Source organism: Parambassis ranga, chromosome 12 (genome assembly GCF_900634625.1).
Source record: "Parambassis ranga chromosome 12, fParRan2.1, whole genome shotgun sequence".
NCBI lineage: Eukaryota > Metazoa > Chordata > Actinopteri > Ambassidae > Parambassis > Parambassis ranga.
Window position 1 is genome coordinate 15,688,579 of NC_041032.1, and position 9,964 is coordinate 15,698,542.

The 9,964-nt window shown below is 44.4% G+C and overlaps 3 protein-coding genes across 7 annotated transcripts; 2 read left to right on the forward strand and 1 right to left on the reverse strand.

The window, feature by feature from the left end:
* Window positions 1-306: 306 nt before the first annotated feature.
* ccdc62 (coiled-coil domain containing 62) lies at window positions 307-3,884 on the reverse strand. 2 transcript variants are annotated; one of them, XM_028418076.1, is made up of 13 exons: window positions 3,537-3,884; window positions 3,418-3,458; window positions 3,192-3,335; window positions 2,912-3,104; window positions 2,656-2,822; window positions 2,484-2,585; window positions 2,220-2,391; window positions 1,903-2,004; window positions 1,711-1,796; window positions 1,111-1,196; window positions 872-1,025; window positions 601-768; window positions 307-481 (listed from the first exon to the last, which is right to left on the reverse strand). In XM_028418076.1, exons 1-13 carry the CDS (start codon window positions 3,577-3,579, stop codon window positions 407-409), a joined length of 1,533 nt encoding a protein of 510 aa, XP_028273877.1. In that variant the 5' UTR covers window positions 3,580-3,884; the 3' UTR covers window positions 307-406. The 2 variants fall into 2 exon arrangements, with proteins under 2 accessions (XP_028273877.1, XP_028273876.1); XM_028418075.1 differs by having other exon boundaries at window positions 1,711-1,799.
* Window positions 3,885-4,262: 378 nt separating this feature from the next.
* Window positions 4,263-7,738, forward strand: denr (density-regulated protein). 4 transcript variants are annotated; one of them, XM_028417737.1, is made up of 8 exons: window positions 4,263-4,427; window positions 5,387-5,484; window positions 5,576-5,595; window positions 5,681-5,765; window positions 5,914-5,994; window positions 6,887-7,003; window positions 7,109-7,248; window positions 7,585-7,738. In XM_028417737.1, the coding sequence occupies exons 2-8, from the start codon at window positions 5,397-5,399 to the stop codon at window positions 7,627-7,629; spliced, it is 576 nt and encodes a 191-aa protein (XP_028273538.1). In that variant the 5' UTR covers window positions 4,263-4,427; window positions 5,387-5,396; the 3' UTR covers window positions 7,630-7,738. The 4 variants fall into 4 exon arrangements, with proteins under 4 accessions (XP_028273538.1, XP_028273535.1, XP_028273537.1 ...); XM_028417734.1 differs by having other exon boundaries at window positions 5,681-5,764; window positions 5,904-5,994; XM_028417736.1 differs by having other exon boundaries at window positions 4,266-4,315; window positions 5,681-5,764; window positions 5,904-5,994.
* A 487-nt stretch (window positions 7,739-8,225) lies between these two features.
* LOC114443965 (hydroxycarboxylic acid receptor 3-like) lies at window positions 8,226-9,482 on the forward strand. The gene has a single exon (XM_028418357.1). The coding sequence runs from the start codon at window positions 8,318-8,320 to the stop codon at window positions 9,311-9,313; it is 996 nt and encodes a 331-aa protein (XP_028274158.1). The 5' UTR covers window positions 8,226-8,317; the 3' UTR covers window positions 9,314-9,482.
* The last annotated feature ends 482 nt before the right edge of the window (window positions 9,483-9,964 follow it).

Here is a 9,964-nt window from a genome sequence, read left to right on the forward strand (position 1 = left end):
TTATAATTCGATAATAATCTAAAACACTGACAGCTGGTTTACATTTACATCTTTTATATGTTAAAAAAAAAGTCTGGTTTCAAGCAGTAAAATCTATGAACAGCTTCAGAGGTTTCTTCTTGAGTCACCGGGCTGATCTGTGGGCAGTGAAACTGGAAAGACAAAACAAAGACAGCACTCAACAGCCCTGTAGGACAGGTTTCACATCTCACCCACTGCCTTTAAAACCCGGCATCAAGGTGTGAAAACACCCTGAATGGATGGATGAGGAGAAATCCACAGGAAACAAAACAAAGGGACTAAAAATGTCTTCATTTGTTTTTTACTGAGAGTCTGTGAAGTTCAACATTTGTCTTTTTCAGCACTTTGTGTCACTTTAATACTGAAATATCCACTGAATGCTCATTTAGGTCCAGCTGTCCATGAGTCGGTGTGTTTGGCGCCGTGTCGGGGGGCAGGCGCTGGGTGGAGTCACACTGTTCTGTTCAGGAAAAAAAAAACATAAAGCTGTTATGTCTTAACACACCCAAACTAAAAGGAGGGACAGTTAAGCTGAATGCCACACCCCATCAATGCCTCAACACCATGAAGCTCCTGTACCTGGAGCACTGAGGTACTCGGGTGGTGCTGGAGGTCAGGTGTCAGGCACTTGTGGAAGTAAAGGGGGGCAGAGGTCTGTGATGAGCTGTGATGTCTCAGACTGTGGTCCTCTAATCTGGACTCATCTAATAGCTGCTGCAGAGAGCAGCCGGACTGACGGCCATCGCCCTGACGACAGGAGGAAAGACATCATCATCATCATCACAGAACCATGTGTCTGTAAAACTAATACATAGTACACAGACTCTGATGTTAATATGAGACGTCTTACATCTGTCAGGGGTGCTGGGAGGACTCCCAGTTCTTCGCTGCCTGACCCGTGCAGATCAGCAGCTGGTGGACTGAACGAATGACGGCCGACGTTCTTCCCTCTCGGTGATGAAGCTGAGCGACGGTCCACACAGTTACACGTTAGCTCATCCAGACTGAAACGTAAAGAAAGAGTCAGCTCATCTTATGAACTCTTCCCTCTGCAGAGCATGCAAGCGGCCTGGCACAGATGTTACTCACTGACTGGACCTCTCCCTCAGAGTGTCTCTGGTGCTTTCCTGGTTCAGCCGCAGCAGCTGCAGGTCGTTCCGCTGATTCTCACAAACCTGGACGACACAACCAGAGCCGTGTGTTGATTTATGTTCATTTCAGGCCGACACAACCTGACTTGTTTGTTTCTTTTTTTCCACATTCTGGATGGGACTGAAAGCCAGAGCAAAGAAATCCTACAAAATGTCACATTGTGTTTGTGTCAACACCTCCGTTTAAGCACAGTAACATAAAATGTGAATGCTGTACTAATTTTAGAAGAACTTTAGGTGACCTTTGACCTCTACCCGTGAATTAAAGAAGTAAAGAAATGTCCATAAAGAGACATAAAACAGCAGCTTTTTCCACAGCAGTGCACAGTCAGTGGACATGATAGTGACCCTGAGCCATTCAGGCTGGGTGGTGAGGAAACTGCTGGAACACAGTGAGGTATGCTGCCAAACCTGAAAGGCACCTGACGTCAACAGCAGCAGCAGCAGGAGCCGTGTGAGGTGGAGGAATGAGGAACAGACGTGCTTCCTGCACAGTGTTGTCTGTGGGTGTGTTACTGCTACGTTTCACACGTGTTACCTGACGGAGGCAGCTGAGCTCAGACATGATGCGCTCCTGTTTGGACCGAGACAGTTCCAGCAGCTCATCCTTCCAGCTGTCGCCCTCTACTGGTGAAAAGAAGATCACCTCAGTGGGAGTGATTCAGCTTAAACTGACAGACTGATCGGTGTGTGTGTGTGTGTGTGTGTGTGTGTGTGTGTGTGTGTGTACCTGTCAGGACCAGGTCTCTGCGGAGCAGCTGGAGCTCCTGCTTCAGGCGGATCACCTCCTCTCTCTGAGCGCTGCTCTGTGCTACCTGCTGCTCCAGATCCTCTACAAACACAGAGCGACACAATTATTCTTTTCCATCAGTAGTTTGATTATTTTGTTGTGTGAGATTTATCAGATAAAAGCCTGCAGATCAGACAGATACTCTGAATGTTTGTCATGTGACACTTCCTGATGCAGAATTTTCAGTTTTTTACAAAATCTTAACAAAGGAAATGGTTGATAAATCTCACTCTTCATGTGGAGTCACTCTCCTGTACCTCTGAGCTGCGTGGCTTCCTGTCGGGCTTCTTTGTACCAGCGTTTATTTTCCTTCGAGTCTCTCAGGAGTTTGTTTTCACGCGAGCGACTCTCCGTTAGTGTCGCCTCGAGGTCTCGGAGTCGCTCTGAGAGGTCAAGAACTTGTTGGGAGGCTTCTGTCACATCTTTGTCCTGACACAGGAAAAAAAAAAAAGATGCCATAGAATCGTTAGTGTTAATCCTGACAAGTCTGGATTACAGATCATTTAGAAGACAGGCCCGACCTTAAGTTTGAGCATGGAACTCAGCTCCTCCTCTCTGACCTGCAGGGAGCCGAGCTGAGTGGACAGAGCCATGAGAGTGGAGCTCAGACTCTGGTTCTTCTCCTGAAAGACGCCAATAATTAAATGCTCTGAATGTAGTAAACGTACATGTGTGTTAATGTGAAAATCAAACCTCAAAGTCTTGACATCTGTTGTTGACATGCGCCTGTTTCTCCTCGAGCTCAGAGAGTTGCCGTTTGGTCGCACTGAGTTCCTTCTGGACCTCCTTCTCCCGGGTCTCCACAACACACACACGTTTAGTCAGGACTCTGATCACCTCGTTACGCTTCTGCAGCTCCTCTAAACACACGTCAAAGGGCATCACGACACACAAGTGCCTACAAACACGCACACTTTTAACACTGACAGGAAATGATGCATCTCCTCACCCTCCGTACGGGCACACCTCTGCTCCAGCGTCAGCACCCTCTGCCGGTCCTGTTCCCAGGCGTGATGCTGCTTGAGATGGGAGGCGGTCATGGTGTTCAGCTCCCGCTCCCTGTCCTTCAGCTCAGCCATTAGCAGCTGAAGTTCCCTCCTCTGTCTCTGGACGGTGGAACCACTCAGGTCACTGACAGGAAACTTTCACAACACACATCCCAGTTAACAAAAGTCAGTGTGGACATTTCCTGTTCTGGAGTCGGCTCCAGTGTTACACTTTGATCTCACCTGGCTCTCCAGGAAGCTGGGAGGATGCTGACTGTCTGCTGGGACGGGAGGAGAACCTCTGCTCCACTGTTCTCCCGTGTTGTCCATGTGGAAGCTGGTCAGACCAGAGGTTTGGACTGCATCAAGTGAAGCAGCTACATTTTTCTGTAAAGCATCACAGGGAATAAGGGGTCATTACAGATCGGATCTGTTAGCCTACCCATGACATAGTGGTCCCTCTTCCTACCTTCTTAACTGGAGTGCTGTGCCAGTGCCCAGCTGAGTCATCTGGAATAAAGGAACTGGGTTTAAACTACAAACAACACTGTGGAAATACTGTTTATATCTTAACCATCATCTGTTTACCGGGGTTCCGAGCTGAGGCGGACAGTCTCCTCCTTTCCTCCATCACATTATATCAGTTTCACTATATTTAATATCACACATAACTCCTCCATAAAACTTCATCGTTGTTGTTGTTATGAGCTTCTTGTGAACATTTTACGGAGTCAGGAATTAGCAGCGAGCTAACGTCAACTTACTATGACAACAACTGTCCGTCACATACGTTAAGAAAGAATCACTTACGCTGCAGTTGCCATGTAAATATTAAAAACTGACTTTAAAATGTCAAGAGAAAAATATATAAAATAATAAAAAAAAACACGGAAATGTGGCTAAAGTTAGCATCTCGTAAAGTTAAACCAACTTTTAAACTCAATGACGTAAAAGATGACGTCACTGGCGGATATCCGGCCGTTCTTTTCAAACTAATTTTACTGAATCAAAAAATATAAAAATACTAAACTAAGAACAAAAATGTTGTCATTTGTTAAATAATCATTTTTACTTTTTACTTTACAAAGATTTGAAGAATAAAATAAATCACTAAGGACGGCCTGACAAGCAACAAGAACGCCTAAGTAGAAAAAGTAGAACTATATATATTTTAAATATATATTTCAAACCAGGTAAATTTAATTTAGATATCATTCTTATTAGTAGTAAAAGTATTTTGTACGTTTTTCACCCGTTTTGTGTTTAAAAGCGAGTTTTTTTGTCGTTCCTCCAAACCAACAGGGGTCGCTGCAGCACGTCAGCCACTTCAACAACTACAACAAGAAGCGCTACGAGGCGTGCTCAAAGTACGCCAACTAAACCTTACTGAATAAGAATGCTTTTGTAAAAGTCAAAGTGGCGTTAATAATGCGACCGGCTCTACTGAATAGACAGCAGTTTTAGAGTTTATTGTGCGGGGTACGTAACTCGACATTTCATCCACCTTCACTTAGTAATTCACAGCAGAGCCTGTACAGTTAGCGGTGTGTTAGCTAGGTTAGCCTGCTAAGCTAATGCCCAGTGAACTGAGGGGCTAACGGTGACAGCTGGGTGAGTCAACGTAACCTGATGAATGAAACCACTGAAACTGAAAACCGCGGCGATATATTACGCTTATTTTTAAGTTTGGGATAAATTATGATTGCGTCCATGATCACTATGGCAATCTAATCGAAGACATTATTAAGACTTTTTGTGTAGCTTGTGTTTAATATTGCACCCAATGTTAAAACAGCCGCATGTGTTAGCAAGCTAAAGCTAAGTGTTTGCCTGATTGTTGCTGGTACAGCTGTACGTTAAATTCGACCTACTGGTGATCAGATACTCTGAGTTCAGCTCAGTGTGCGTCGTGATGTTAGCTAGCTAGCTGCTCGTGTATCTGATCTGATCAATACTGAGAGAAAGCGGCTGACTGTTGGCAGGCTGGGCTAGCATGATGAAATACTGGCAGGAGCCTTCTTCACTCATGCCTGTCTGTGTTCACACATGACAATAAACTGCACATCTTTGAGTTTTGGACGGTGTTTTTGACAAAAACAATCATGATAATTTAGTCTGTTAAGTGTGTGCTATCATGTCATGTGTTTTTTATACAATATAGGCAAAAAAACTTGATTAAACATTTGAGGTTTAGGGAAGATTATATTATGTTTCATCAGCTTCCTGTTCCGTAATGATTTGCTGCACCATTGGAACCATGCCATTCAACCAAGACGGGAGATTCTGAATGTCAAAGTCTCGAAAAATGGACCAACAAAGTGTCAAAGAGTGCATGAAAACGGCAAAAATACAGCCACCGTAAATAGAGACCTGTCCAGTGTGTGTGTGTGTTGATGTCGTCTTATGTGTCTCTCTCTCCTTTCTTTTTTTGTTTGTAGATAATCTGAGATGGCTACTGAGATGGAATCAGAAAGCAGAGAAGCAGGGACGGCTGACCCTGATTCAAAATACCCACTGAAAGTTCTTTATTGTGGAGGTACAGTTTTTAAACCGTCACTGATGAATCTTTGTGGCTCTCCTTAATGCGACACTGTGATTTATTGATGTTTTTTTTTATTCCTCTGCAGTGTGCTCTCTGCCTACAGAGGTAAGACGTGTTGTATATTGTGTATTTATAGAAAAGTGGGTCACAAAACGGAGTTCTAACTGACTCTGTGCTGTTGTGTCTGCAGTACTGCGAGTACATGCCTGAGCCAGCCAAATGTAGGCAGTGGCTGGAGAAGAACTTTCCAGTTGAGTTTGCCAGGTTGACTGTTGGTGAGTGTCTTACATACATCCATTACAAACCTACAGAGCTACAAAGTGGTCATCTGGGAAAAAAAAAAAAGTCAAACGCGTATATTGACGGATCAGGATTGATTTTAACACCTTGTTCTGTCTTCTTTCCGTCCCATCGGCCCCATAGCGAACGCACCCAAGCAGGATTTCCGCGCTGGAGACGCTCCCCCTGCAGGCGAGGAGGAGGAGAAGAAGAAACAGAAGAGAGGTAAGTTTTATCACAGCCTGCTTTTACTGTACACACATGCAGCAGGTGTCATGTGATGTAAACTCACCCCTGAAACAAACGAGTGTCTGCTGAAGAGCTGTACGTCTACACATGCTGCATAACGGATTTTCTCTCATTTGAATTTACACAAGTCCACAACACATTTCAGTCTGTAAACATGCAAATAGTCTGCACATGGAGACACATTTACATACATGTTTTTATAGTTTTTACCATGTTACATCACTTTGTTGCATATTTACTCAACATGTTTCTGCGTTTATCCTCTTTCCTGTAGCAGTATGTATGTGAAATATGATCATGACTGTAGGAACTTAATCAGCTCTGAAATCATTTTATCAAGAGATAAAATTCAAACTCAGAGTCAGCTGCTGCGTCGTAATCTGGGACTCCTTCATTCCTGTGAAGGCAATTTGAATCCAGGACAACAACAGACTCCACAGACGGATAAAGTAAAGTTTGACCTAAGACTCCATCAGAACATATCAATTCTATGCTTATAATTGGGATATTTTACCCACACAGCTGTAAAGACTTGTAGTCATGACTGTGCCGTTTGGTCTGCTAACCTTCACCTGGACAGACTCCTTAAACAGACGTGGTCAGTTGTCGGGTTTAAACTTGCCAAGTTGGAGGAGGAGGTGGTCCCGCCCACCCTGTCCATTAGACTCCTGCGGCCGCGCTGCTCTGAGGGACGGTACAGGAGTCAGACTCTTTAACTCCTCTGTGACTCTCAGAGCTGAGCTCACAAACGAGAGAGAGAATTACTCAGAATATACCAAGTCAATGTAAAGAAAGTAGAGTTACAGCCTGCCGTTCTTTGTTACCTGCTGCTGGTACTACAGCCTAATTCTTAATCTGAATGTTTAAGGTGGACGAGGCCAGATCAAACAGAAAAAGAAGACTGTGCCTCAGAAAGTTACAATAGCAAAGATCCCAAGAGCCAAGAAGAAATACGTCACACGGGTGTGCGGCCTGGCAACATTCGGTGAGCGCATTATCTTTAATATTATTATTAATCTGTGCTGCCGCCGCTGACTTCTCCTCACGCTTTGATGTTGTGTTAACGCACCTCCCGCTCTGACCCGTGCAGACATCGACCTTAAAGAGGCTCAGCGATTCTTTGCCCAGAAGTTCTCTTGTGGTGCCTCCGTTACAGCAGAGGATGAAATAATCATTCAGGGAGATTTTACAGACGACATAATCGACGTCATTCAAGAGAAGTGGCCTGAGGTAGGTGCAGAAGAATGCTGGACTCAAAGGGTTAATCCTGCCCCTCAGTCCTCCAGTGAGATAAATACATACATCACAATTTCCTGATTAAAATGTGGATGTTCTCTGACACAGTTGGTGAAAATTCACAACTTCACAAAGGAAAACTTTTTAATTCTGACATTAAATGAATGAATTCTGAGAATATATAATAATCTAATTACTAAAAAAATACTAAACTAAACTACTACTAAACTAATACTCTTGTTTTCTCTTGTAAATCATTGACTTCCAGTCTTGAATTTTAGAGCGTGGCCTGCCCTGTGTCTGATCTCGCCTGTGTGTGTGTGTCCTCAGGTGGATGACGACAGCATCGATGATCTGGGTGAAGTGAAGAAGTGAAGACCAAATATGCACTTTTACTGAAACGGATGTGACCTGTAACAACCTGGCCAAATGTACACATTAAGTCATTTTATACCTATTTTATTTACTGTACATAAAAAAAAAACAAACATGCGGACTCGGCCACTCACTTGGCATATTTTTTTTTTTTTTTTTTTTTTTTAGTTCATAGCTGCTTTCTCTGGTTTGCCAAAGGTGTGGTATGACGTTGAATCCTCCCCAAATGTTCTTCACTCGAGCAACTGTAGGCTAATAAATTTCAGTCTCCTTCACCTGTACACTCAACGTCTTCTTCTTCTTCTTTGGTGTGTGTGTGTGTGTGTGTTTCTGTTTTTCCTAACTTTTAATGTGAATTCTGTTTCAGCTGCTTTATGAGTCACCCAGACGGCCGCAGGCTGCTTGTTTTCCTCCCACTCAATCCCTGTGAGTGCACTATTCCCCCTGCATAATAGTTTTATAATGAACGCACGCTCCCCAGACAGATAACATTTACAGTTGTATCTGTGCTCCTTTGGGTCAATAGCACTTCCCCACAGATAACACAGATGTTCGCTCCACTCCTGAATTAGCGTGTTTGTCTGAGAATCGTTTGCATGAACGCAAACATGTTTCCGAAGCAGCCGGCAGACCTTTATTGGCTCCACAGCCGGCCGCAGCAGCAGGTCGCAGCTCTGCCTCTCTCAGGATGAATTCCACGCAGGCAAACGTTTGCTGTGCCTTCCAGTCGCCCATCCTGGACCGGGTTCTACCTCCTGTCCTCATCCTGGAGTTCATGTTTGGTCTGATGGGGAACTTCGTGGCTCTGTGGATGTTCATCTTCCACATGGACACGTGGAAGCCTAACTCCGTGTACCTCACTCACCTGGCGGTGGCGGACTCCATCGTGCTGTTCTGCCTTCCGTTCAGAGCCGACTACTACAGGCGAGGGAAGAACTGGCTGTACGGAGACGCCATGTGTCGCATCCTGCTCTTCCTCCTGGCTGCCAACCGTGCGGCGGGGATCTTCTTCCTCACGGCTGTGGCGGTGGATCGCTACTTGAAAATTGTCCACCCCTTGAACCGGATCAACCGGATGGGCCTGGGCTACGCTCTCTGGGTCTCTCTGGGCCTCTGGGGTCTGATTTTTCTGGCTACCGGCTACCTTCTTGCAGACAAACACTTTTATTACAACAGCAACCGCACGCAGTGTGAGAGCTTCAACATCTGCATGGGCTTCAGCCCCCTCTCCACCTGGCACAACACCTTCTACGTCATCCAGTTCTTCCTGCCCACGTCCATCGTGGCCTTCTGCACCATCCGAATCATGTGGCAGCTGAGGAGCCGGACCATAGACAAGAAGGGGAAAATCAAGCGGGCTGTGTGGTTCATCCTGGCCGTGGCGCTGATCTTCGTCACCTGCTTCTTTCCCAGCACCATGTCCCGCATCGCAGTGTGGGTCCTCAAGCTGTGGTACAACGAGTGCAAGTACTTTGAAGAGGCCAACCTGGCCTTCTACACCACCGTGTGCCTCACCTACTTCAACAGCGTCCTCAACCCGTTGGTGTATTACTTCTCGAGCCCGGCCTTCAGCGGCACCTTCCAGAAGCTCCTGAACAAACTGCTGAGGAAGAGCGACGATGACAAAGACCCCACAGAGTCCTCCGAGAATGACATCTCCACCGTGGATGGCAGGAGGGTGTGAAGCCCGGTGTTCCATGAATGCATCGTATCATATCTAGAAGAGAAGTGAGCTGAAATTACACATGTACTCCTTTAATGTTTAGCAGGTCGGTGATGCTCAGGTTGTCATTTAAGCCAATTCGTTTGCTTCTTCTCTGCTTCATGTATTCACTTATATCCTAATAAAGTCAGTCACGTCCCAGTCAGATAATATGTACAGAAGGAATCAGCAGCTGGGCAACATAGTGCTGTTATTAAACTATTAATAAAGACACATTCTGTTTGTTGATGCCTGGGGCTCAGATGGTTGTGTAAAACCTTTTAGCACAGTGAATGTATTTAAAACTTCAGTCCCTGTATGCTGAAAATATTTATTGTAGAACAAAAGATCGTGTTTTGTTCACTTCACTTCGATGTATTTTAAAGTGAATGTCTTGTTGGAATAAATAAATTGAGAGTGTTTTCATGCCTTCAGCTTCTCCGCTTCCTTTCAATCATTTTAATAAATATTTTAATAATAATAATAATATATATAATAATAAATAAATAAATAATTTAAAAAAAAAAATACTGGCTCTGGTCATTTATGATATAATTAATATCACAGATAAAATAAACCATATATAAATAATCCAATTTTTTTTTTTTTTTACTTTAAATTTAAACTTTTACT

Coding starts and splice junctions, on each gene's coding strand:
- LOC114443965 (XM_028418357.1), top strand. CDS start 8,318: ATGAATTCCACGCAGGCAAACGTTTGCTGTGCCTTCCAGTCGCCCATC.
- ccdc62 (XM_028418075.1), bottom strand. CDS start 3,579: ATGGAGGAAAGGAGGAGACTGTCCGCCTCAGCTCGGAACCCCG. Junction 2,823..2,911: donor GAGGTGTGCCCGTACGGAGG/GTGAGGAGATGC, acceptor ACGTGTGTTTAG/AGGAGCTGCAGAAGCGTAAC. Junction 2,586..2,655: donor ACAGATGTCAAGACTTTGAG/GTTTGATTTTCA, acceptor GGCGTCTTTCAG/GAGAAGAACCAGAGTCTGAG.
- denr (XM_028417734.1), top strand. CDS start 5,397: ATGGCTACTGAGATGGAATCAGAAAGCAGAGAAGCAGGGACGGCTGAC. Junction 5,995..6,886: donor GAAGAAGAAACAGAAGAGAG/GTAAGTTTTATC, acceptor TGAATGTTTAAG/GTGGACGAGGCCAGATCAAA. Junction 7,249..7,584: donor TTCAAGAGAAGTGGCCTGAG/GTAGGTGCAGAA, acceptor GTGTGTCCTCAG/GTGGATGACGACAGCATCGA.